A 27,992-nucleotide genomic window follows, 5' to 3' on the forward strand; every position below is an offset into this window, starting at 1 on the left:
CAAAGAAAAGCACATTACGCCCCCATCCTTCCCCTTTAAAGCCAGTGCTGTTCTGATCACTCCATCTCAAAAGAGATGCATTAGAATTGGAAAAAGTGCAGAGGAGGACAACAACAACGATGAGGCGTATGGAACAGCTTCCACTGGAGGAGAGAGTAAAAAGATTGGGCGTGCTCAGTGTGGAAAAGAGGTAATTATGGGGAGATACGATAGAGATCTATAAAATTATGACTGGTGCGGACAGTAGCTAAGGAAATGTTATTTACCCCTCTACATAACACAAGAACCAGGTGTCACCCAATGAAATGAATAGGCAGTAGGTTTAAAACAAACAGAAAGAAGTATTTCTTCACACAGTGCACCATCAACCTGTGAAACTCTTTGCCAGAGGATGTGGTGAAGGTCAAAAGGAGAGCTGGATTTAAAAAAAAAACTAGCTTAATGGACCTTTCCATAAATTTATGGCTAACAGCCAAGAAGTTCAGAGGTACAGCCCCATGCTCTGGATGTCCCTAAACTGCTGAACAACAAGGAATGGGTGATTTAATAATTGCTTTGTCCGGTTCATTCCTTCTGAAGGATCAGGTATCAGAAGACAGGACACTGGGCTCAATAGACCATTGATCTGACCCAGTATGGCCGTTCTTATCTCCATATCCCCATAATTGGGGCTTTGCTGTTGATTTCAGTGTGTAGGTTGAAGCCCTAGGGCCACACATCCCTGGAACCAAAGGGACAGCTACTACTACAGGAGTAATTGTTTCAGCTCAGAGTTGGAATGGAGCAGAGGAACCACAGTTAATGTGGGAGCCATGAGAAGAGGTCAACAGAGAGAGCCTGTTCAGAGATGGGACAGGAAGGACCCGTCTTCTGGAACCAAACTCCATTGAGTAGCACAGAGCTTAGGAGCAGACTTGCAAAGGCTAGACAATGAAACCCTTTCAGAACTGGCAACGCGGATCAGACCCAGTGGGACTTGGGACGTAGTCAGTCTTCCTGGCTGTCGTTCACACGTGCAGATCCCTCCTCTGCGGGAATGCCAGCACTGCACTGTCTCCGACGGCATCCCACATTACGTAAGGCAGTTGGGAACCATGAGTCCAGGACTTGACCTCAGAGGAGGGGTTTGCAGTGGTAGGGAAGGGTACTTCTTCCTCCCTGAGGAATGGATACTGTCTACTAGCACCAGATAAGGCCCTGCAGCCATTGAACACAGATGCCTTGTGCAGCTCTGGCTGGCTTTTTACTACAAATTAAGGCAAGGGCAGGATTTGGTTAAGGGCTTTACGTTACAGCAGACAGCAGCAGCCGAGACACCATGGTGACCGAAGTCATTCATGTGTTTGCTGGGGAACTGTTACACCTCGCCTCCCGAAAGTACGCTGGTCTCCCGTAACACTGCAGTTGGTCAGGGTATGCCAGGATTATCGTCGTCAGTCCTGGTGTTCAGCAGACTAGAATGTGGCTGGCAGCATCCTCCCCGATAGAAACTTGGTGTGGACAATCTCCGCCTTAATCTTATTTCTATTCCCTGGTTTTCATGGCGTAACTTCCATGTGGCCTTTAACAATCTGTCCAGTGTTAAGCCAGATGAGGGGAGATGTAGGCTTGAAATGTTGATTCTGAAAGATACCAGAGGTCCCCTGTTGGGATGTGAGTGTTTATGCTTTGGAAATAACTATGTTATATGTGGGCCCATTCCAACTGTTACTTTGAACTTAACTAATTCCAACAGAGTCCTGTTTGTCACAGGAACCCCCAGTCCCCTTAAATAGTTTACTATACAGTATGGATGGCTGCCCGGCCTCCATGGCTCTTCTCAGCAAGGGAGAGCGGATGGGGTCTGAGAGCAATAGGGTGTAACTTGCTTGAGCCCACCCTTGGTGCCCCACCCTCCCACTCTTCTTTGCGCTCCCGTTTCCTAGTCTTTTCAGCAGCACTATTGCGGTGTAAGGCATCGTGGCTTCTAATCACCAACCTGGGACCTGCAGAGGAATCCCAGGCAGTGAAGGGCCCAAGCGCTTGCTCTTTCACCCTCTGGACTTCCTAGTGAGGGAAAATGGGGCAATCCGTTCGTCTGTTGCTCACCTGTGTAGAGATTGGGAAGGGAAGAATAGTTCCCTGGTCCCCCTGGAAAACCAAAAAGGGAAAGGGCTCCCTCTCCCAGGCTCCCATTTCTCCCCAGACTTACGTGGAGGTTTGGATAGAAGAAAGAATCTCAGCTCCTGATGCTCCTTGGCTTGGCACAGGTGTCTTAGGGGGCATCCTCCTGGCACCAAACTTGGCAGGAATGGCAGTTGTGCTGTGATGGCTGAGCACCCTCCTGCAAGGACATCCCCCCCTCGCCCCCCCACACGCACACTCCAAAAAATGCATGAGGCTGAAAATGCAGCTGCTCATAAACTGGAAACAGAGAGAGGGGAGTCATTTCTGAGTAACTTTCCTCCACTTCCAAGAATTTGGAGGTCACCATCATCTCCACCCCTGCGGAACTGCGCCATGCAATTGTTTTTCTCCTTGTCAGTGTCCATGTAAAAGAACAACACTGCGTCTACACTGCACGATTATTTCGGAATAAGCTATTCCGGAAGAAGTACTCTGAAATAGCTTATTTCGAAATAGCACGTCTACACTACAGGGAAGCCTCAAAATTAGTCCGAGGCAGGCTCCCCTAATGTGGATGTGCTACCTCAGCTTAGAGCCCTCAGAAACACTGGGGAGTAATTACTTTGAATGGCCTGAGGGAGGGGCTATTTCAAAATAGCAGCACTGGAGCATCCACACATCTGCCATTCCGAAATAGCTATTTCAGGAGCAGCGTCATTCCTTGTGGAATGAGGTTTACCAACTCTGAAATAAGCTGCCCATTTTGAAATTATTTCAAAATAACGGGCTAGCTGCATAGACGCTCTGAAATAATGCTGCCGTGTAGACGTACCAAGAAACGTGACTCTAAAGAGAGGGGTTTACAATGTTTGCTCTCTGCCCTTTCTTGGCAGCCTGTAACCCCTCCAAAGGAAGCATGATGGGGCTTAGGGAACACAACACGTATTCAATGGAAGATATGTCAAAGCTGGAAGACTAGAAATGCAACCAACATGCTGTGATGTGGATAGTGATTTATCATGATTGCTCCTATTCCCCTTGAAGTCAGTGAGGGTTCTGGCATGGAAACCTGAGTTGTCTCCTAACCCTTTAACTTCCAGGCTCCATGTTAACTCACAGGAATCCTGTTCCCAAAGGAGAGAAGCATATCAACTTTGCTTTGCAGCCTTTACACAAGAACTGAACATAGCCAAGCCACATTGCACGAGCCACACAAGATGCCAAGCCACGTTGCACGAGCTGCACAAGATGCCAAGCCACGTCGCATGAGCCTAGCTGGCAACCCAGGATGTGGCAGCAAATACCACTGTTCAAGATTGTTATTGGCGGGTCACTAACAGTGCACACACTTTCTGGATTTATTGGGTTGCTTTTTTAAAGGAATGGAAAAGCCAGCATATGACCGTGGGCAAATCTCTGTACTTTTTGCCTCAGTTTCCTCATCTATAAAAAGGGAATAATGATACTGCAGTGCGATGTATGTGTAACTGTGCACTTGCCTGGATGGACTCCTCGTGGCATTATAGGAAATGAACTAGGACCCTGTTGTGCTAGGTGCTGCACCCACACACAGATCAAAAAGGACTTTCCCTGTCCCAAGAAATGTACCATACAAGAGACCACAGATGAATGCAGCCAGCACTCTGCAAGGAAACAATGAGACTGCACTGCTCAGCATGGTAGCTAGTGGCCACCACAGACCAGCAGCCAAACTGTTTTCAAGAGTTGTGTAGGCATCGCCGCAATGGAGAGTTTGAAGGAGAAAACGGGTGATTTTGTGGATGCTTACGGAGAGCTCCATGCTCACCTGGGTGCGGAACACCTGGAGATGTTTCTTTTGTCTCATTTGATCAGGTCCCCAAAGCCTGCACCTGGAAGGCTTTTCCAGTAGGCAGAGAGCTTGAGATTGCTTAGGGGCAGAAGGAACAGCTTTCAGTTAGTGTTTTGTACAGCACTAAGCCTTTGTAAAGGTGACAGGGTGTTTATGCCTGACGGAGAAAACACCAAAGGCCTTGTTGGGAACACTGAGGGCTTTGAGTCATCCTTGCTTCACCACGTGTGCCCAACAGACTTGAACCAGTGTAGAAACGCAGTGGGGAATCAAGCCCTAAACCTTTGGCTTTTAAAACAAACACCATTTTCCACTAGTTCCATCAGAGGATGGGAGTTGCTTTTCTTCTCTTGGACGCCCCTAGCCCTAGTTAGCACATATTGCCATGCTAGAAAGGGAGCACATTCGCTGTTACCTTGGGACGAGTCTGTGACGTCTGTGGAGTTATTCTGGGGCGATCAAGATGAGACTGACCCCAAGGCACAGAAAGTCTCACAACCCGCAGAGGCCCTTTCCCATTTTTAGGCACGTCCCAGTGGGTCTGGGAATGGAGTTTCCAGCCAAATCTCTATTTTTGTCGATTCAAACCATGCGTGTAGCATGTTAGTTATTCACGGGGCTGGGATTTTCCATGTTGGGTCAGAAATGAAACAAGTTCAGCGAGGGGATTTCTGGTAAAAGGTCTCTGCTGGCTTGGCTCAGATTTCACTTCTTTAAAGAAGAAACCCTATTGAGTCTATACAGAGCACCCAATGATTTGCTGTGTGTGCGGCCTCTAGTGGCTGCAGCTTTCATGACTCATTCTGTGAATTGCTTGTGACTAAATAAAAATCCATTCCCAGCCCTTCCAGTTAAGACCCTTTCTTTCTGTGTGTGATTTTGTTTTCAAGAACCTCCATGTGTAGGAGAAAGTTGGTCTGACATTGTTTCTACATTTCCTGTCCTCACTGTCACTGATATTTAGGGGAAAACAGACGAATTCCCCTTTATTTGTTTTGCTTCCTGTAAAAACCAGGCCTCCCTCGTCTCACTGCCCTCAAGATCTTATCTCCATCCTCTTCCCTTTCCTTGCCTGGGATTTGCAGTCATGCTGCTCATCCTTCCAGATGACACAGGCTACAGTGCTTCTTCCAAGCCTGCTGTCACCACCCTTCAGTAAGCCAGAAGGGTCACTGTAGGGTGACATAAGACACAACCTGTTCTCCTTGGAGATCTCCCAGTATCTGCCAACCTGGAGCATGAAAGCCTCTGGTCTGCAGCTGAACTGCGAGGGGGAAGATGACACACAGTATGCAGAGCAGTAGCCAGAGAGGGGAGTTAAGTCCTAAGCATTCGGTCAGAGCTGCAGCCCTAATTCATTCTGGCTCCTAGCTTTTCCATCTAACCAATGGACATGGTGTTCACAAACTCTTCCATAACCTGGGCTACATCTTAATAGAGAGTGTATATCACCAATCACCTTCCTCTCCCACTGGCAATCATAGACTAGTTGCATGGAAAAGAAAATGCTAGAAAAAGTATCGAAGGTATTTTTAGCTCTTTTCATGCAATTTAGGTCTAGAAACGAGGAGAAGGAGCCAAACCATGTAACTGAACAGCCCTTCGTGAACCACAAATGCTCCATGGAGCATGTGGAACTCTTAGCACTAGAGGGGAAAAAATAGCGCAGGTTTTTTGAGTGTCTGATTCAGTAATAAAAAATCCAGCTGTTTCCTTAAACGTGCATGTATTTCCTGAACATGGAAGTGAAACATTAGGTGTAGAGGGTGATGTTCAAGCAAATCTCTAGTATATGTTACTTGACAGCTTTGCTAGGTTTTCTGAAATAAGAATTTTGAAATGTTTGCGTAAGTCAGGAGGGAGAAACGGGGGCAGGATTTGAAACTCACTTTGGCCATGTTTGTTTTAATATATTACTTTACCGACTACGTTTCTGAATTTCTCGTGGCTCAGCCCACCCTGGATATATTGCTCCAACTCATTCCTTTTGCAAGCTGCATCTTCAGTTGGAAACTATTTGGGAATCGGCCCATTTAGAAAGGGTTCCCTTCATGTCGTTTCAGGGAAGATAGAGAAGATCAGGCCTCCTCCCTCCCCAACCACAGAAAGTCCCCTCTCCCAGTCTGACCTACTGTCTGAGGAGGCTGCAGGATCCCAGAGGCCCAAGAATTTGATGCAGACTCTTATGGAAGATTATGAAACACACAAAACAAAGAGGCGTGAGAAGATGGATGACAGCAGTGTAAGTACATTCTTCCCTTCCACTCTTCTGTGTGTGTTTCGCTACAGGCAGATTGCTGCAGTAGATAGGAGAAAATCTGGCCTCTTAAAGATCATGTGTTCTGTTCAGAATGGTTCACTGAGTGCCTTAGAGATATTGAAAGAATTCAAAAACAAAACTCTGCAGTGTCAGGGGGAGCAATCAGTCGATCATAGTGGCAATCCTATGATGAGAAACTGTTCCTAGTTGCCCTGTGTGATCAGAGTCACATGTGAATTCACTGCTCACTGAAACCCTGCGATGAGCTATGTGACTGCGGTGTGAACCTAATTGCTCATGTCTGTGCACTACAAGTGTTCACCCAGCACTCATTAGTCTCCCCAAGTCCTATCCCAGCATGCTCTGGGTTCACTGTAAGACCTCGGATGGATTCCTTGGGAATGCTGTCTTGGGTTGCTCCAAGGTGTGGTTAGGAGTTTGTGGAATGGGATCCTGGACTTACAGTGGACAGAATGCTGTTTCCCATTGAGTCTGTTTTCTTTCCTACAAGCAGAAAGGGGAAATTGACTAAAATTCTGCTCCGAGTTCTTCATATAGGTGCCTGAAGTGCACATTCGTGAACTACTAGCATTGACAATCAGATGTTCCTCGCAGTAGGGGCCTGGGTATGAATTTCACAGATATTGCCAGTCAGACTTCAGATACATATAGTAAGCAAACTGTTCTCTCCTCAATGTACTGAGACTTTAGAGGTACCGCTCCTGGCTGATGCCGTGTGCATGGTATAAACCCTTGTGTGTATACAACTGTTAATAGTTACTGTTGGCTGTTGTTTGCTTTTATTTGCTCTGTGCCAGACTCTTTCCAAACACTTAAGATAGACCATCCCCGTCCAAAGAGTTCATGATCTACAGAAACCACCTTCTGAGCACTTCCACTAGAAGTTCAGCCCTGTTATGACTATCGTCTTTAAAGTTTACTCTGCAAACAGTAACCCACAGAGTATGCTGCCGTTCAACATTCAATCCACAGCATATGAGACCTCAGATTTGTAACAGTGGAATGTAAAAGGCCCTCGCTCCATTTGGGGTTCTGAGTTAATGAAAAGTAGAAGAGTGGGTCTGAAGTCCAGGCAGATGCATTTCTGGCTAGGATCTGAGCCTGCCCCAACTGAAAACAATGACAAAACTGCCACTGATTTCAATGGAACAGGATCAAGTCCTTAAGCAGGTTCACCTGCTCACAGGAACTTCATCTGACACAAAAAACCTTACTAACATGGTTTGTTGCCTTCTCCAGTGAGGATACACTCAAGAATGAGTTACTCTCCAATGTCCTCTGCCTCTTCCAGAAGCAGAGGCTGTCCAGTGTGTGCGAGTGATTGTTTTCATGAGGTGGTACAATGTGTCCAGATGCCCCTGTGTGCAAGTGGCAGTTTTCACGAGGAGGTGTTAAGAATTTCTCCTTGTGTATAGTGCCATTCTGATTCTTGTCGGGTGATGCTATCGAACCTTTCACCCAAGAGGTTTGGGATCTCCTTCTTTTACTTCCTGTGGCTATAAACCAGGAATAACGTCATTTAATTTAGTAAAGCAAAACCAGCAAAAAGGGAGAGGAATATCAGTCCTTATATGGCCTTTATAAATCAGCCTTCTGGCTTTAGATCTTGATATGGGTCAGAAGTTGCTTTGCTAAGGGAGAAGGTCTGATTGCAGTCTCATCACAATCTTTTCCCTGTAGCAGGCAGGTTGACTTACCAGGCTTATGACTGGAATCCTTTGTTGCAGTCATTCAGTTGTTACTAGCTGTGTGTTGTTTATTGTGTGGTATATGTGAATGCCACTGCTTTCATAGGGATGTCTTCTTGCTGAGGGCCAGACTCTATTCAGTTACACCAGGGCATCCCCCCTGTAGTCAGTGGAGTTGCCTAGCTGCCTTTTTGAAAAGAAGTTGGCCAAGATTGTCCATTGGAAAAAATAACCCCAACTATACGTACAGTATGATGGGGGCTAATTTGGCTACGACAAATCAGGAAAGAGATCTTGGAGTTATCGTGGATAGTTCTCTGAAAACTTCCACACAGTGTGCAGCGGCGGTCAAAAAGGCAAATAGGATGTTAGAAATTATTAAGAAAGGGATAGAAAATAAGACACAGAATATCTTACTGCCCCTGTAAAAAACTATGGTATGCCCACATCTTGAATACTGTGTACAGATGTGGTCTCCTCGCCTCAAAAAAGATATTTTGGCCTTGGAAAGGGTTCAGAAAAGGGCAACTAAAATGATCAGGAGTTTGGAATGGGTCCCATATGAAGAGAGGCTAAAGCAACTGGGACTTTTCAGTTTAGAAAAGAGGAGACTGAGGGGGGATATGATAGAGGTCTATAAAATCATGAGTGGTATGGGGAGGGTGAATAAAGAAAAGTTATTTATTAGTTCCCATAATAGAAGAACTAGAGGACACCAAATGAAATTAATGGGCAGCAGGTTTAAAACTAATAAAAGAAAGTTCTTCTTCACACAGTGAATAGTCAACCTGTGGAACTCCTTGCCACAGGAGGCTGTGAAGGCTAGGACTATAACAGAGTTTAAAGAGAAGCTAGATCATTTCATGGAGGTTAGGTCCATAAAAGGCTATTAGCCAGGGGATAGAAATGGTGTCCCTGGCCTCTGTTTGTCAGAGGCTGGAGAGGGATGGCAGGAGACAAATCGCTTGATCATTGTCTTTGGTCCAACCTCTCTGGGGTACCTGGTGCTGGCCACTGTCAGCAGACAGGATACCAGGCTAGATGGACCTTTGGTCTGACCCAGTACGGCCGTTCTTATGTTCATTTTTTAAACGAACTTCCGTGTCTTATCTGAGAACTTTGGTCCAAATGAAGAGCATTGGGACATAGAAACAGAAATCTGGGTATGCCAGCAGCTCAGTGATGACAAACTTGTTAAAAGCCTCTGTTTAATTAGAATTTTTACTGCCATCCAATTAGCATCATTTAGCACCTGAGCGTCAACTGGGATAAACTGGCAAGCTCCATTGAAGTTAAAGGAGCTACACTGATTGACTCTCACTGAAAGTGTGGCCCAAGTTTATTTTCGTTCTCGTGTTCTGGAAGCTCATTTTAGAGCCCAGCTTTTTAAAACATTTGTTTGTTCCCCTTTCTGCTTGTCTAAAATCTTCTCACAGGGCTGTGTTTGAAAGACCAGTGTGAGCCTCCACTAAACAGCTGGAATGTTTTCTTTCTCCTCTCCATTTTCCTTTTCCCTTATGTAAACTACTCCTGAAGAAGGGGCAGGGGTGTGGGCTACGAAATTTCAAGATAAAGATGTAGCTTCGCCAGGCTAAGCCTTAGAGCCAATATTTTATGTGCCATGCTAAGTAATAATTATTTAAACACCCACTAGTTCTGATTTGTCAGCAGATGCCTTTAAAATTGCAGTTTCAGGCAAAAGAGAGTAATCTCAGGATCTAATTATATACAAAAGCAAATCACTGAACCATTGTCAAGTGTCTACAGTATACTGAAAAAAGTGTAATTAACGGGCAAACAAGAAGCTGCCATTTTGAAAATTGAATCGTGCAGAGCAGGTCTCTGGCTCAGCTCACCATTTGAATGCAAGGGAAATAAGAGACTTTCTAAATTGTTGGAAGATCAGTTCTGTTAAGTTAAATTCTCCTTTCTGCTGGGTTACACAAAATGAAGCAAAGCTGAATAGAGTCCTACAAACTCTAACATGTGAATAGCTCCTTCCCCCAACCTCCCGGAGTTAGATGGAACTGTTCGTGTGCTTAAAATTAACCACATGTGTAAGTCCTGCAACACATAATAAATAGCAGCAAAGTCAGTGTATGCAAGATCAGGGCCTCAGATGCTACTTGCTCAAGTGGCACAAGATGGCTCCTTGTGTTGCTCTAATTTCAGCATGCTGTGCTCAACATGGCAGCTCCTGTAGGTGTTGTCAGCTTTGGTTTTTCAGGTCAGAGCAGGCTGCTTTGACAATGGTCAAATCCAGTGTATTTGCCATTTGAAAGACTTCACTGCATCGGGAGAGAAAACATTTCTTGCTTTTGCTAGTTGTGTCTTTGGAAGAAGAAGCCACTGGGTAGGAGATGATGGTAAGAAGATGGTTAGCTGCCAGACTGAAATAGTTTGACCAATAAGAGTAAACTTGATGGCAATTGTCTAAGCATCTTCATTTAAAAACAAATCGAAAAACTAACCTTTTACACAGGTCCATACAGCTTTAAGTCCTGTTCCCAGGGGGGTGTTTTTGTTTCTTTTTGTTTCCAAATTCAACATGTCTGTACTAATGCTGGTCTTTTCCTTTCCACCAGTATACCTGTAAATTACTGTCTAACAAGGTTACTTCAGAGGTACTTTTCAACTGCTTATCTTTGCTTTCTCTTGCATGGTCATTCCAAATGCATGTGGCTGCAGTTTGCATTTCCATGCTGAGTATTAATGCTGTTTCATATCAAAATAGTGGTGAGGTTGTGTATGGGGGATATTCCCTCTTATCCATTAACACTCCCCCACCCGCATATCCTTGGATTCCAGTGACAATTTTTGGAATGGTGAATATTGTGATTAGAGGGAAGGCTCCAAACCAAAACCCAGAATGGGAACTTTCCTCAGCGGTGAGGGAGTTAGCATCCGAATTCAGGTCTGGCCGCCTCAGATGGGCAAACCTAAAACCTCAGACCTTCTATAATGGGCAAACCTAAAGCCTCAGAGCCAAATATCCCCAACCTTTGAGGAATTATGGACCCAGATCCAAATGTTGTGAGACTTGCTCATCTCTGGTGATAGTGTCTTCAGTACAGTTTGTACAGAGGATAAGCATGCTGAGCTTTCTTCTTTGACAGCAAGGCTTCAAATCCCAGTTCCTAGGCACACATGAGTTTAGTGGCTTCTGCTGTGGCCCCATCCATGTACCTCTCTGGGGGAGTTTGTTCCACATCTCAATATGACCATTACCGGCATGCCAGTGTGCACTACGGAGAATGCAGGGACTCAAGGCTGCAAAAGTAGCAACACTTAGTCAGGGTTGATGTGAAGGGGCAGAGCATTTCAGGGGATGCTTCCAAAGCTGGGTTCTGACAGGGCTGGTTTACGCTGCAAGCGTACATCAGCATAACTACTTTTATCACAGATGGGAGCATTCCACACCCCCAAGAGACATAACTATGCCTGTCTAACCAGTGGGGTAGATGACACAGAGGACTCCCTGCACATACTCGGTCATCTCCTCCTTTTGGGTGTTATTTATGAATGGCCAAGGTAATGTCAATGTATATGATACCTGTCAGAGGTAGTAGATTTTAGATTCCTCATTTGTTGGCTTCAGGTGGAGATGTCTGTGCCTCCCAGGTGGAATGGGTAGTGTTCTGATAACGGGTGAGGGTATAAGTGGGAAAGCTGTAAGAGTTGAAAATTGTTATAGACTAAGGTGAAAATCTACCAGTGCAATCCCTGTCATTAAATCTCAGTCTTGTGTAGTAGCTTTCAATGCTGGCATTTTTTTAATGGATTCTCACCTTGATTTGGGAGTCCCTGACAACACAACTGTGATCAGCATTCATGTTGGAGTCCTGTAACATTACTGAGCTGTGAGTATTCCCCAGAGTCTGCTGTGGTTTACCTCCTGGATTGTCCATTAAAAGCACTGCTTTTTGGTGTTCCACTTTTTAAAAGGACAGCCAAAAACTGCATGTTTGCACACACATGTGCATGCACACATTTACAGTATGGTTATCCTGAAAGCTTCCAGTTTGTCTTGGATGACTAACATAACATCATTGGCTATGATTCTTAGTGTTCCTTCTACCTAGTTATACCATAAGGAATACTCTGGCCATGTTTAGTTACAGAGGCAACTGAAAAGCTTATGAAGGTGACCACTGTAAACTTACCAAACACAAAATAGAAAGACAGATTAGTTTTGATTGCTGTTGACACTGACCACATTCCAACACGCTGCACAGCACCAATAACACATGCTTCTGTTAGGGTTTCCAGATGTAAGTTCAGCTCCCATTGAGCCCTGTGGAAGCCCAGCATGTGCATATACTCTAAAAGCAGGATTTAGCACTTACTAAATTATCTTCATACTGTGGGAAAAGAGTTGTCTTTGTTGGTGCTGCTAGTTGTGTGCCAGCCGATACTTAAGTATTTGCTTTTCTGTCATTGGACAGCCATACTCAGTTTCTTAAGAGTAGCCAACCTGCATTTGCTAGCAGTTTTGTGTGCGCAATTCATATATGCAAAGGTTTTTTGTGCATTATCTCTTGTACACACAACTTTCACACTTAGAACTCTATTGGAACTCAGTTTTGTCTCTTAAATTATATCTATCGTAGGATGGGAAGGGATCTGAAGAGGTCATCTAGTCTAGTCCCACGCACTCATGCCAGACCTAAGAGTTGTTTACACAATGTATGATGAGCACAAATACCACTTTTTCAAGCATTTTCACGGAAAGAGTTGTGCATGCACAAACAAAGATCATGGTTTGAGAATTTAGCTCAAAGTATCCTCAATATTTATCAGCAATAAGTCTTCAAACAAATGGAGGCCAACTGTTAGCTTTTCACATCACTTACCCTATAAAGCTTAAAGAATTTCCAAGAATGCAGCAGGTTCTAACCACTGTACCACGGAGAGGAAGTAAGCTTTAACTTTGTTTTGTAGTTTACAAACACTTCATGCTTATGGAATTGCTCTTGTTTGCAAAAGCATTCTTGAATTCACTTGCGCAAATATTGGAGGCTGGATTACAGATAAAAGTCCCAGTCAATTGCAAGTCAGCTTAGACAACATGTATAAAATTCTGTCCTAATATTAGTCTCTGGCTGCTTCATGACAATGTGACTGCCACAGTACTGAGTAACAACGGATCCCAAAGCGACCCCTTTGAGATCAAAACAGGAGTCAAACAAGGCTGCTCCATTGCCCCAGTGCTGTTCTGCATCTTCCTTGCCATGACCCTCCATCTCATTGACGGCAAGCTTCCAGATGGCGTGAAGATAGTCTATAGAACAAATGGGAAGCTATTCAACCTCAGGAGACTGAAGGCCAAAAGCAAGACCTCCATGACTTCGATCATCGAGCTCCAGTACGCGAATGACAATATGGTCACTGCTCTTTTCCCCATAGCTCTTCAGACCATCTTAAGTGCCTTCACTGAAAGATATGAGAATCTCGGCCTCACACTGAACATCAAAAAGACCGAGGTGCTCCATCAGTCCTTGCCAATGGGACAATCTCATGTACCATTTATTAAAGTTAATGGAGATCTTCTGGAAAACGTGGAGCATTTCCCATACCTTGTAAGTCATCTCTCCACCGAAGTCGACGTTGACGCAGAAATCCAGCATCACCTGAGCTGCGCAAACTCTGCTTTTGCCCACCTGAGACAAAGGGTCTTTGAGAACTCTGCACAGTGGTTGTTCCAACACTGCTGTATGCATGTGAAACCTGGACAACATATAAGTGTCACCTGAAGGCACTTGAACAATATCATCAACGCTGCTTCAGGAGAATCCTAAATATCCCTTGGGAGGACAGACGCACGAACACTAGCGTCCTGGAAGAGTCGAACATGACCAGCATTGAAGCTATCATCATCATCTACCAACAATTTCACTGGACTGGTCACATGGTCAGGTTGCCTGATCAGCGCCTCCCAAAACAGACTCTTCCGAGCTCAAGGAAGGACAGAGGAGCATTGAGGGCCAGAGGAAGTGATTTAAGGACATGTTGAAGACAAAAATGAAAGTGTGAGGCATCGGTATCGACACTTGGGAGAACCTTGCCTAGGATCGTTCCCAGTGGAGAACGGTAATCCATGAGGGGGTGGTGCAATTTGGGAGGTCCTGTGCAGACGAGGAGAGGCAGAGAAGGAAAAAAGGTCCTGTGCAGACGAGGAGAGTCAGAGAAGGAAAAAAGAGCGGCAAATCTTTGAAATCTTTTTAATTTTTTAAATTCTGTCAGGCTTAGGTCAGCAACATTAAAGAGAGATTAAGCTTCCCATCAATATTAACTCAGTTTCGTTTAGTAACAGGTTCTAGAGTGAGGTACTCTGGTAGTGAACTCTGTGCCTGCTTGCCTCCTTTATCTTCTGGCAGTGAGCGAGCAAGCACTGAGCATCGATTGAAGATGGGGGAAATGGGATAATTCACCAATAGATTTGTTTTTCTCTGTCCTCCACGGGGAGTAGGTGGCTAAAACTTGCAGCTGGCCATAGGGACGGCTTCTGCCAATTTATTTTTATTTTTTTTGTCCTGTTAACTGTACGCTTTAAAATAAACTTTGTTACTAAAATAATGTAACTCTTAACAAGATCTCAGTGCTGGAACCCTAACATACATCTAGTAAGAGAGGTGAAGAACAATTTTCACAGTTCTAAATCATTCCAGATAATTAACGTATATTTATCCTTCCAACATTATTTCAGCGATCTGAAATCTCTTGTTTAATGTCAAATTAGTTTTTTTCCAAAGAGAGCATATTTTTGTATATCTGTTGGCTGTTTTCATTAGCACTCTTTCCACGACGAGGTAGCCTTGTCAATTATTCAATCGAAGCCTGAGAGAACCAACTAGCCTAGTTCATGGTATTAACTTTGTGGAGCCTATGTGCCAATTTTCAGGCCAATTCTACACAAGTGACAAAAGTCCAAAGAGCAGTAGCAACAAAAGAGATGCCTATTCCCAATTCTGATTTTCTACATGGTGCATTTTTCAGCAGGTATGGGGAGGCTATGCCATCCCTAAACCAAGCCCTGGCCCTACCCATACTCTTCCCTATCCCCCAAGTCAGCATCCAAGCTGTCAGGAAGGGGAGCTCAGCTCTGCTGGAAGCCAGCAAACTGAGGCAAGTGGTGGCTGAGCACTAGCATGGTTGGTGTGTGTGGTGGGGCGGGGGGGAGCAACTCAGGGCTCCAACGGAAGGGGCAGGAGTTAGGCATCTAACTTCTGTAGGGATAATTCTGCTGTCAGCTCCACTCATACAGCCCTGTGCCTTCAAAGGACTTGTAGGGGTGTAGCTGAGAACAGGAGGCAAAAATCCAGTGCCTTGATTAGCACCTTACTCCATGAATAGCCCTGTTGACTTCAGTCCACTTGCTGGACACTTCAGCATAGCAGGGTTGCCACCCAAAGCCACATAAATGCAGCACAAGGCACACAGCTCCTGACTCCAAATTAGAGGCTTTGACTAGCTGTGCTAAATGAGAATCTCTATGGTTTATCGGGAGGACCCAGGCCTGTGTTTAGAGCTCTGACCAGATTCCAGTGGCTCTTCAATAGTAAGTAGCCTATTTACTTCCCTGCACTGCTGGATGCTTATCCAGACAGCAGAAGTTGCCGGGGGAATTCTATAGCTACTCAGTTGAAATAGGTGGTTTGGACTGTGGCCCAGAACGAAGTGCATTATAAGCAATTCAAAAGAAAAAAAAAAAGACCTGGTTCAGCCTCTTGAGCAGATTCCCTGGATATTGGACACAGGACTAGTTTGGAGTCCATTTTGCTGTCCCTGGCGCACAGAGCATGCTGAATGGAGGATCTGATGGTGTATGTATGAGATTTCCTCTTATTCCCCAAGTGGGAGGTTCTGCCATGTGCTGGTGGCCAAGATCAGGCCTGTGAGTCGCATCAGTCCCTCTTCAGGCATGTGGTGTGTGATTTTATTTATTTTTTTAACCCAGTGGACTCTGTGTTCTTCCGTGCATGCATTCCATCGATTGTTGCTTCAAGCCAAACACCACAGCAAGCGTGAAGGATTATGGTCTCTACAGGTAGTGACTTAGAACTGAAATAGTACAGCTGTGACCTTACGGGCGATGTGGCATAACCCTTGCTCACACGTAATGACATAGACAGCTGCAGTTATGCGGCTCGTGTGAGGACTACACCACTTAGTGCTATGTGTGCAAGTAATTGTGACCGAGAAAAAAGGGGCAATTGAGAGGAATGGAAGACAGCAAGCAAATTAAGTGATTTTTTTTTTCTTTTCCAGGTCCTTGAGGCTACCAGGGTGAACCGCAGGAAGAGCGCCCTGGCGCTGCGCTGGGAAGCTGGAATTTATGCCAACCGAGAAGAGAGTGAATAATCCCCTTGCAATAAAACGGGTGTTTTGGGACCGAGAAACCAAAAATTAAATAAAGCAGCATCATTTAATCTGATATTTATTAAAGATACAACAAACTCTCAGATTCACAGAGACAGGATTGCTCCATCTCCAGGCACCATTAGGGAAAGAGAAAAACCCATACACACACCCCAAAAAAAGACTGAGAGGATGGTCAAGGAAGTGTGTCATCGCCATTGGCAGAAGCAGGCCTATTGCAGCAGGTCAGCATGGGAGGCTGAAGGAGTGGGCAAAAACTTAACAGGGCAAATGTACGTGCTTCCTCCTCACTGAACTTCAGCCTTGCTTCATATCAGCGAGAGTTTGGCCCAAAGTAGCCTGGTTTGTCGCCTGGCTTCCTTTGGACTTGCCTGCTGCTTCTCCATCATCCGTCCTGCTGCATTAAGAGTATTGATGTTACTTTGGTTTATTCTAGATAGCCATAAAATGCAATGATTTTATTTTTTGCTGTTGGGGGTGTGGTTTGGAGAGTATTTCCCCCCTTTCTCTTAATTTACCATTTAAAAATTGGAGGCGGTTATTGCAAATGTACAATCTGTGTTTTGCAATCAGAATATTTAACAAAGTATCCCATTCTGTAACACAGTCTATCAGCCTAGGAGAGTGCTGGATGGATGGGAATGCCAAGCCAAACAGATAACCTTAGCTTTAGGGTCCTGTATACTTGCAGTACGAACTGGTCTCCAGTTTCTCAGTGCATATTTGCATAGCTGTGTTTCTAAATATACAATCTGTATTTAGCGGGTAATGACTATTTTTATGATGGGTGTGGGCAGAGGCGTATGTGCAAAATGAATAAAGATCGAACAATCAGAGTCAGAAAGGAAAGGGGGAACACACACACATAAATGTCATTTATTTTTTACTGAGGCAATAATTGAATTAAGCCAGACGCTGGCACAAACAGAGGTATGAAACAAAGGAAAAAAGTTGTGTCTTGAACTATATTTATACAGTATAAAAGGCCTTGGAGTTAATATAGAGTGTGCAGGTTTCCAGAAAATAAAGTTCAAGAAGGTGTGAGAGAGAGAGAGAGAGAGAGGGGAAAAAGGATTATTTTTGCTGTTCAACCAGTGTTTTCAGAGCTAAAAGCAAAAGAAAACCTTTAGTTCATGCATAGGCTTGGAATCTGTGACAGAGGGTGTTGTGTGTCCGGGCGCATGCGTGTGTGAGAGGGTTGAATCGTAGAATGAACAAGAGCTATGGGTGTACAGATTTATTTTCTCCAAAGCTGTTTGCCAGCTATAGGGGTGAGTGAGAATTTCTTTTTTATGAAAAGGGATATAAAAAAGGCACTGAGCTGATGCAGTATTTGTAATATTAAAATTTGACCCGACATGGTATTTGCATGAATCACAATTGCTAAGTATTGAGCATTTTTGTAATCTGACATTTAGAAAAGAAACGTGGTATTTATTCTTGTGCTTTGTATTCATATATAGTATAGAGGCTGCCAGATTTACTCTTTCTTTTCATGCAAAGCAATACAATATGAATTTTACAACTAGGAACCATAATTTCTGGACTAGAAATTATCATGTTTAGGAGACACATACATGTATGTATTGTTTTTATAAACCTCAAATTATTTTAACTTTCTAAAATCAGCCAAGAGACTGATTCTCCCCCCTGTATCCTCTTCCGTTTTCATACTGCTCTGTGACCTGACATAGGTACGTCTACACTGCACACTTATTTTGAAATAAGCTCTTCCAGAACAGTTATTTCAAAATAGCACATCTATACTGCAGAGAAGCCTCAAAATTAGTCCGAGGCAGGCTCCCCTAATGTAGACGTGCTATCTCAATTTAGAGCCCCAGGCAGCACTGGGGAAGAACAACTTAGAATGGCCCTGGTGAGGGGCTATTTCAAAATAGCAGCAGTGGAGCATCTACACACGCCTTATTTCAAAATAGCTATTTTGGAATAGGTGTTATTCCTCTTAGAATGAGGCTTACAGATTTCAAAATAAGCTGTCTGTTATTTCGAAATTATTTCAAAATAAGGGAATGACTGTGTAGACGCTCGCATTATTTCGAAATAACACTATCTCGAAATAATGGTGCAGTGTAGATGCGCCCTTAGTGTTTTATTCTGAGGCTCACCTAAAATGCCTTTAGATACTATGAACATTACTCTGGTGCTTTTATTAGGCAAACACAGAGCTTTCAACCAAAAGATTTTGTTTCCTTCCAGCCTGTGGTTTGACACACACAAAATATGTCTCACATGTTCCTTTACACTGTCAAATATTTTGTAACCTGTGTTGAGGGATTGTAGCACAAGTTGGCAATAAGCATTAATTAAACTTGTTCTATGAATTGCCTCTAAACAGAAGAAAGTCCTTTTGAATTGGGCAGTTGTGTTGTACTGATGTCTTTAAAGTGAGTCATATGCATTCATATTGGAGTCTACAGATATACAACTAGACTAGCAGTTTGGAAATGCAAATATATTCAGTTCTGACCCGGTTCCATAAAGACGCATTAATGTTTCCAGTAGATTGTAAGAAGTATAATTCCACAGGCTCAGTAGTCTGTTGTCCAGCTGATGGGCAGTATCCCATGTAGTAACACTTTCAGGAGTTGCATCCCTGTACTGAGAGGGGGTTTGGCTCCTTCTTGGTTTGAGAAGAGCCTAGATGAGCCTCGGAAAGGGTTTCTCTTAGCAATAGTAGGTGGTATCAAGCTGTATGTCATAAGTGGCTCATTACTGCAAAATGGTCTTACATCAAGGCATGTACATTTCAACTTCTTGCCGCAGTGGTTGAATTCTTACAGCTTTTGCTCCCTTTGAATTGAGTGTGCTTGTCCCATTGCATGGTTGCAGTTACCTAGGACTTGAGGGCGTTGTCAGGAGTTCCTGGTTCTTTCACCTTTGAAGAAATACGCATTTTTTTCCCTTGAGGGGTTTTTTTGTAAGTAAAAATAAAAAAAAGTAATAAAACATTGGATGTCACTTCTTCAGCATTATATGGCTTGTCACGGGGCATCTTCTGCTTTGCGTGCTCCTTCCCTCCAACTCCTGCTGTGAAAATAAAGTCTCCTATAAAGAAAGCCTGATTTTGCCATTTTGGAATCAATCCTTTATGCTGGAATGGGATCTAAGCAGCATTTTCAAACACCCTGCAATTAAACAATGTTTGCATGCCCCAGGCCAGTAGAGCTAACCCATCTCCCGCCCAACAGTTTCTCTTCCAGAAATTATGGAAGCAAATATCATTGTTATCAGCAGCACATGGCTCAGTGCTGTGATAACTTAAATGCTGTGCATTTTACTTGCCTTTTCTTTATTTCAGTTGCATGCTACCAACCGCAGATGTCTATAAATACAGGCAGGCATACATTATAAACAATAAATCAAATGCAGCAAAGAAACACTACTGCCGAATTGACTTGGTCAATAAACCTTTCTGTGATAAAGGCTGGTTTTAGTGGAAGTATGTAATGAAAAAGCGTTAATCCCTAGAATTGTAACTCTAGTTTTTTGGTTACAAATACAGGTTTCCTGAATTATTATTGTTTCAAAAAGCTGCTAGTTTTGGTTTCATCTTCCTCTTGATCCAGATGATGTGAAGGTAAAAACAATAACAGTGATTTGTTTCACAACCAAAAGGTGGCACCGTTGTCATCTTTTATCAAACCAGTGAGACCATCCCTGGTTTTCTGTACATATTAACCACTTAGATGTTGTTATCCTGCTTCTGTGACTGAGGCATACAATGCAAGTATATTATTTTCTCATTAAAACAGAAACCTGTGTTGAGTTTCCATAGCCATGGCTGTTCCTTGAAAATGTTTGCAGTGCCCCGAAACAGGGTTGGCTGCTGCTAATCCCAAATGGGATTGGCTGGTAAAATTGGAAGCAGGTACCATCGGGAGGAGAAATATGCTCTCACCCCATCCGTGTGAACAGCTGCTAAAAGATGTGCTGCATCAGTGCCCAAATATTGTACCAGCTGTTCTTTTCATTTTCAGCCTCAGTCTGTTGCTATTTTTTTTTTTCATCTGAGAGGAAAGTCTTGTCTTATATGACTGGAGAATAACTAATGTCATACCTGTATTTAAGAAAGGGGGAAGAGAAGTGATTCCATCAATGATTCAGTTGAGGAAAGAATAATTAAATTCATAGGAGTAAATAGTAAGGGAAATGTAATTGAATATGGATTTACCAAAGGTAAATCATGTCAAACTCATCTGATTTTTTTTTTAAAGCTGAGGGAAGTGCAGGAGATCTCAGTATAGCAAGTGACACAGAATCACATGAGAAATTATTAGTTACGTTAGGGCAGATGAGGATACATAGCATTGTTATGGGATAAGAAATTGACTATAGGGGAAAAGGTAGTAGGTTGTGATGAAAGGTGAATTATTGGATTGGAGTGAGGTTACTAGTGGCTCCTCAAGGATTGATCTTCAGATCCATTTTACTGAATATGTTTATTAATGATCTTCCCACAAAAAGTAGGAGCATGCTAATGAAATTGACTGACGATACCAAGTCGGGAGGCATCGTCAATACAGAGGAAGACTGGATTATTATACATGAAGATCTGGATGACCTTGAAGAATGGAGTGACAGAAATGGGGATGATTTGATAGTACAGAGTTCAATGCCATCCATGCCTTCTGAGCCTGAGCCAGCAATTGATACACCCATGAAAAAGGCAAGTGCAATCCTAGGATGTGTCATTTCCACCAGAGATACTGGAGAATTAATGCCATTGTATAAGGCATTAGTAAGATCCCATCTGGTATACTGGGTACAGTTCTGGTCATTTATATTCAAGAAATCAAGAAAGATTAATTTAAGCTGGAACAGGTGCAAGGAAGAGCTAATAGAATGATCAGGGGACTGGAGGATCTGTTTTAGGAGAGTGACCGGAAAGGTCTGGCTTGTTTAGCATATCAAAAAGAAGGCTGAGAGGGGATATGATTGCTTTCTATAAAATGCAGCCAGCGACTAAATACTGGGAGGGTGACCAGCTATTTAAGCTAAAAGACAATGTTGGCATAAGAATAAATGGATATAGGCTGGCCATGAACAAATTCAGTTCATTCTGGCTAAAATATCAATGGCTGAGCTTTTCCCTTAGAGCTTGACTATATCTACAGATACCAGGCCACTTAATTATTCTCTTCTCAAGGTAAACGCCCAATACAGGACAGTAGAACCCTTGGGAATGGACTCTGAAATGTCTGGACACTGATCAGAACATTATGGTGGTTCTTTCTAAAGTTTACAACTGAACATTGACTTAATGCAGCGTTGGAACTTTACCCTGCAGGAGAAAAATGCTGTTTTCTCATTTTTTTTTGGTTTATGTTTAACACGGGGGGGGGGGGGGGGGGGGGGTAGGGTTACTGTTGTGTTTTGGGAGGCTGGAAGGTTGGTCTCTGTTGCTGCCTGATTGTGGGCTTCCACCTCAAAACAAAGGTGCGTGGTTAGCAATGTTGGTATTCATAACAATGAAGCTCTACTGTACTGTGAACCAGAGTCTTAGACCCGGGGTAAGCTATGCAACTCCAGCAATGTAAAAACTTAAGTTGAGGTTGGTACCGTCTTCACAGAGAAAGGCAGACAGGAGCAAACACTCCCGTTAGCTTCCCTTACTCTCAGGAGGAGGAGTGCCAGATGCCAGCGAGGGCTACCCTCAGCATTCGATTTAGCAGGTCTTAACTAGACCTGTTAAATCGAACACCAGAAGATGGATCTCCGGCACTGCAAGTTCCTCAGCTGAGGAGAGGTCAATATCGAGCATGGATTTCCTGACACATATTAATCAAGTAACAGGATATTAAAAGGCACTGGTTCATTTTACGCTTAGTGCTAATAGGTGTAGTTACTCAGGCTAAAACAGGACAATGCTGTCACCTTGTAACTACATAAGAAACACTTCCCTACCCTTCCTCTTCCCCTCATTGCACCACACTGAAGAAGACCAGATCATGGATGGCAAATACGCTGTTCATAACCCACAGCATCTTTGAATTTTAGGACATTTAAAAATGGGAAATGGCCCGTTTGAAGGCTGCAAGGGGAATAGGGTTCGGTACTAGTTGAAATAACATCACAGCACCATGTCTCAGAGGGGTAGCTGGGTTAGTCTGTATCTGCAAAAACTGTGAGGTCCTGTGGCACTTTAAAGACTAACATTGATTTGGGCACAAGGTTTACCCATGAAAGCTTATGCCCTAATAAATCTGTCAGTTTTTAATGCCACTGGACTCCTTGTTATTACAGGATCCGTTGGGTCCACTGGTTCAGGGTGTTGTGCAACAAAATTGGTTACCACCAACCGTTCATGTGTAGGCTAGCACTGCTAAAATCACTGTCGTCCAAAGCTGCCAAAACACCCGTCCAATTTAAATTCACTCAGCCTTAGAGCACCCTGACAAGTAGCAAGGGAATCTCTGATACACCAGGGTAGAATCCACACCAAGGGCCTGTATCCGGTGGGAGGGTGAGAGATCCTGTTGCTCACAAGATCCAGTATAAGGACCCAGATCTGTATCTTTCGCCACAATACACTCGTTCAGAGCCCTTTCAAGTCCACACCAGTGGCTCAATGTTGCTGTCATGTCATCACTTGGATGTAGCATTTGGGAAAGCACATGGCTAGGCCAAGAAGCTGCCTGTGAAATCAGTTCACTACCCCTATCACTTTTCTTCCTGCGGTTGGGTATAGATCGATTAACGCACTGGAACTTTGTGCCTCTTTAGAACTGCCCATGTCAGTCATTACAGTATATGAAGAACGTTAGTGGCCAAGCAGAGTCTCAAGATGTGCAAGATGTTCTGGCTTTGCAGTCCCCAGAGAACGTTCCTGATTGCTTGGGGGCTCGGCAGAGGTAGGTGCACAATATCTTGAGGGTAGCGGTGTTGTCTTGAGGGTGGCGGCTTTGTCTTGCGTCTGCTCTGGACCTCGGCCCACATAGACAACAGTGACCATGACCCTGATTTGGTCCCTTTGATCCTGTAGTTACTTTGCTAACTGAATGAGACCTGAACGAGTCCAGCCCCGGGATCCAATGCAGCACAAGCTCAGTTCTATTGGAGATGACATTTTTCTGTTTCCTCCACTATTTGCAGCCACCAACTTCCTATTTAGCTAGGACTTGACAGCCCCTCTGTGATCCTTGTCTCATCCTGGACCACGGGTAGCAGAATCTCTTTGCAGAAGGGCCTAATAGATGTGCTAAAGGTGGAAGAACCATCACTCGCGTTAATGGAAGGTGTAGGCCGTAAGCCACAAATTTGTGGAGTCGAACTGCAGCAATAATTCCAGTGTGTTCAGCCCAGCTCCGATTTGCGCTCAGTCTGGAACCTATGGCTCAGTGGGATTTCTCAAGGTATGAATTAATGTTGTCGTGTACATACAGAGCTCACGAAAGAGGCGTGATTGTCAGCCCTGGAGGCTGAAGGTTCGAGACTGTTGCCAACTGCAACTTCTGAATATCAATTGGAAAAATCGTGAGCTGTTTTTAAAAATTCGATTCTGTCTTCGTTTGTCTTTTGAACGTTCCCTAGTTGCCCCCAGTCAGTGTGTGGGATATTGCCCACTGTCTCAGTCGTACAGTGAGTGAGCGTGCTGGTTTTGGCCCCAGCTGCACAAGAACTTGCTAGAAAGCCTTAATGAGCCCTAATTACATAAATCTGTATAAACTTTGCTGAACCGTCAGCAGGGCTCCTACCTTCCCAGAGCCCCCAAATCCCAGTTAATGGATTCTGTGCCTGCCCCCGTCCCTTCAGGTAATTATGGGCCCCCCGCCCCGCCTCATTTCCACTGAGTCCTCACAGCGGCCGGCTCCACAACTTCTCTCCATCTTGCACCGCCTGGCGCCACGCTGCTCTTCGGACAGTGATGTGAGCAACTCCCCCCGTCGTCATCCCAGGCACTGTGGAGTGGGGGTGAGGGTGGTGGCTCTATGGGGAGGGGCGTAGACGACACCAGGCTGCCGTGGTGTGGGTGGAGTACACACCTATGGGCCGGAGGAGAGGGGGGATGATTAGGCACACCCAGCACCTGCCACGTGAGAACGTCCATCCTGCCAGGGTATGAGCTAGCAGTGAAATGGTCTGTCCCCCATTTCCAAATGGCCCCTCCCCCGGCCTTTCCAAGCACCCACTCTGACAGGCTCCCTTTGAAGCCAGCTGGCTCCATTACCCTTCTGCCCCCGGCGGCTGCTTGCTCTCCCTGCGAGCAGCCAGAGCACAGATGGCAGCTGCCTACGGGGGTGGGAGGAAGGGCGGGAATGTCTCCTATCCCTTCCTGGGCCCTCAACTCCGGGCTGGATGCCGCAATAAGGGAGAGAAACTGGGGGTGGGAGGTGGGTGCAGATAACAAAAGAACGCCCCCCCCCTTTGAGAAGTGTGAGGGGGGGACATGAGAACACAGTCCAGGAGGATGTTGTGCAATGAGGGGGACGGTTGGGATTCAGATGGAGAGAGAGGGAGCGAGAGAGAGAGGGGTGAGAGCCAGAGAGAGAAAAGCCCCCCATCCACCCTCCTGCCAAAGGGAGGGAGCCGTTGGCCCACACTCTCTAACCACAAAATACAGGACTATGCAGCACTTTAAAGACTAACAAGATGGTTTATTAGGTGATGAGCTTTTGTGGGCCAGACCCACTTCCTCAGATCAAATAGTGGAAGAAAATAGTCACAGCCATATATACCAAAGGATACAATTAAAAAAATGAACAGATATGAAAAGAACAAATCACATTTCAGAACAGGAGGGGATGCGGGGGGGTGGGGGGGAAGGAAGGTAAATGCCTCTGAGTTAATGATATTAGAGGTGGAGAAAGGTAGATGTCTGTGAGTTAATGGTATTAGAGGTGATAATTGGGGAAGCTATCTTGGTAATGGGTAAGGTAGTTGGGGTCTTTGTTCAGCCTAATCACTATTCTCTAACCACAGGCTTTTCTCCTGCATCTCTGTCTCCTGGGGGAATGTCCCAGGGCCTCTCACCTGCCTCAAAACCCCCCGCCGTCGGTGACACAACAGCTTGAGGTGCCGCAGGGTCCTGGGACACGGGGCTCACAGCTGGGAGCCTTCCCAAACCCCAGTGGGACAGGCAGCAGAGTTACCACCAGAGAGGCCCAACCATGAGTGCCCTCCAGCCGGAGTTCTGGTAAGTGGGTGCTTCTTGTGGGCTGGGAGCTTGTCAGGGAACAGAGACCCGTGGCTCCCCTTGTGGGGGCAAGGGAGCTATCTGACTCAGACCCCTTTCCACACGGTGCTATTTAAACTAGTCCTGTGAAAATTAACCTCAAAGTCACCAGGAGCCCTGCAGACTCTGCCACCAGAGGCCTCGTGCCACCGTTTTCTGCAAATTGCCCACACGCAAGGACTGTGATGGCTGGCAATCTCCAAACCGACGCGCTCAGCCAGTTGGTGAGCGAGAAGCACTTCTACCTGGAAGCTGGGAGGCTGAGACGCCAGCCTCTGCTAAACCGCCTCAGGCTTTTCCGTCCCTCCATTAGAGATGGAGCTGGTTCCTCTCAGCCAGACAGGCCCTAGGTGAAGGGTACTATGTTAGGCAGCCATGTTGGCAGTAGGTAGAATTAGCATGTGGTTAGCAATGCCCGGGAGCCAGGCCAGTAGCACAGATGTCTGTGCCTTACCACAGTGATGAGATGGCTCCAGAGGACACAACAAGGGAAGGAGGGGGGCTGGGCTCATGTTGGGAGGTGGGGCAGTGGGCAAAGGCAGGAACTGAGACTGGAACCAGATCACCGACAATATTGAGATATTTGATTTCACTGGGCATTTGCCACCTAAGAATCTTTAAGGTGCTGGGCCTTGGTTCCTATCGCTTCAGAAATCAATCGAGTGAGTTTATCCCGACAGTTCGTATTAGAGATGGGACTGAAGCTCAGAGCTGAATTTCCCCAACCGTAGGGGGCATTCAGAGCCAGAGTTCTGGTTCATGCCCACATACCGCTCACTATCTGAATCAGCGACAAAAACCAAGGGATGTCTGAAGGAGAAGCAGCCAAAGCAGGCCCAATGGGGAGCTCAGAATTTGGCACTAGCTATAATTTAGCTCAGTGCTAGTAATAATGTAAGAAGTGAGTTTAAAACATCTTAGCAAATGCAAATGAGGCCTGATGAAATGCCTGACTGACCTTGGTCCCTGAGCAGTGTTCCTGTAAACTGTCCACTTGTGTAGCCACTCAGGAGAGATTCAAATGCGGTCCAGCTGATTAGCAGAGTGCCTATAGCTAAGTTTTATTTTCATTGGTGGTGCACATTCCTTGGTGCACATGAAAAAAATTATTCCGCATGCAGATGGAAAAGATTACAGGGAACATTGTCCCTGAGATAAGGGCTTCTGCTGCTGTATGTAGATACTAGTCATGCTATATCGTGTGATTGTTCAGTTGGGAGGGTAGCTGGAAACACCAAGGTGTGGGAACATGCCATGCCTCTAGTCATACACTGCTACACCTGCCCCCTTCTCGTTGGCAGAGCCATAGCAGAGTGACAGGGCAGAAAAATCACTGAGAGAAAAATGGAGCTGCCCAAAAGCTGCTTTATCGAAGTCCCTTACCCCTCCTTGCTGCCAGATACACAAAATGGACTGGCTCATGTGGATCATGTGTGCAGTGACAGTGACATCTAGTGTGCAAACCGGGATGTACAGAAGTAGGTGCTTTATCTCCCAAGGACAGACCCCTGCTGTCCAGTCCTAGGAAGTAGGTAAATACAGAGACTGGCTGTCATGTACCATAAAATCTCAAGTATAATGCGCACTTTTTTTCCGGGTTATTTAGCGTCAAAGTCAGGGTGCGCATTATACATAGGAGCTATATTTTAAAGTTTTATTTTCACAGAAGCTGACGAACCTGTAAGTAGCCCCAGGCCGGGGAACTCCCTCCCCCCCCCCCCCCCCGAAACTTTCCCACGGCAGTGCGGCGTGGGAGCCGCCACCCCACCAGGCTCCCAGACAAGGTGAGGCGCCAGCAGCGCCACCAGGCTGCAGCACCCTGCCTGAAGCCCGGTGTTCCTTCAGGCTGCGCCAGGGGGTCCCCACAGCAGGCGTGAGCTCGGTGCAGCACGCGGGCAGCTGTCCAGGAGAGCGGGGGGCAGATTTCAAACTCCGCCGCCGGCTCCCCAGGCTGCGTGCGAGTTTCCCGAGTGAGCCTGCAGGTGGGAGCGTCCCTCCCTCCCGCTCTCCTGCAGCCCGGGGCCGCCTCCGGGAAGTGGGCGAAGCTGGGCTTGGTGCTGGCAGGTCGGCTCCTGGCCTTTTTAAAGAAAAATGTCTGAGGTAAACTCGATGTACAGCGGGGTGCACATTATATATAGGAGTTCCGTTTTTTCATTATGCTGAGATTCAAAAGTCAGGGTGTGCATTATACATTGGTGCGTATTATACTCGAGATTTTACGGTATATACCCACCTAGGACTTGCATCTTACCTGCAGTTCCATACAAGAAAATCTCTTAAGGCAACTAAGTACAATGCAGTAAGAAGATTTGCTGAAGAAGAAGCAGGCCCAGTTTAAAAAAAAATAACATTCAGTGAAGTTATTCCCTTTTTTTCCTCTCTCTGGCACAGACCACCTTTGGTGTAATACATTAGCACAGGAGTCGGCATCCAAATACAACTTTGGAAACAGAATCAGATGGGCTGGTCCGTGTTTGGGTAAGTTGTACAACAGTAACTGGGTGTAACTTTCCT

General features: G+C 45.2%; 2 protein-coding genes across 21 annotated transcripts in view; both read left to right on the plus strand.

The window, feature by feature from the left end:
• Positions 1-17,048, plus strand: part of PALM2AKAP2 (PALM2 and AKAP2 fusion) — a 356,683-nt gene extending 339,635 nt beyond the window's left edge. For 14 of the 17 annotated variants that reach the window (XM_075931391.1, XM_075931393.1, XM_075931395.1 and 11 more), the window contains 3 exons: positions 6,001-6,179; positions 10,492-10,530; positions 16,175-17,048. In XM_075931391.1, coding sequence (XP_075787506.1) covers positions 6,001-6,179; positions 10,492-10,530; positions 16,175-16,267 — 311 coding nt within the window. In that variant the 3' untranslated portion in view covers positions 16,268-17,048. The remainder of the gene's footprint in view (positions 1-6,000; positions 6,180-10,491; positions 10,531-16,174) is intronic. The other 3 variants (XM_075931392.1, XM_075931398.1, XM_075931394.1) reach the window with 2 other exon arrangements.
• Positions 17,049-25,044: 7,996 nt separating this feature from the next.
• Positions 25,045-27,992, plus strand: part of SLC46A2 (solute carrier family 46 member 2) — a 29,945-nt gene continuing 26,997 nt past the window's right edge. For 3 of the 4 annotated variants that reach the window (XM_075931402.1, XM_075931403.1, XM_075931404.1), the window contains exons 1-2: positions 25,045-25,439; positions 27,870-27,956. The gene's annotated coding sequence lies outside the window, so the exon portion shown is untranslated. The other variant, XM_075931405.1, reaches the window with a different exon arrangement.

This window comes from Pelodiscus sinensis, chromosome 6 (genome assembly GCF_049634645.1).
Source record: "Pelodiscus sinensis isolate JC-2024 chromosome 6, ASM4963464v1, whole genome shotgun sequence".
Classification (NCBI taxonomy): Eukaryota; Metazoa; Chordata; order Testudines; family Trionychidae; genus Pelodiscus; species Pelodiscus sinensis.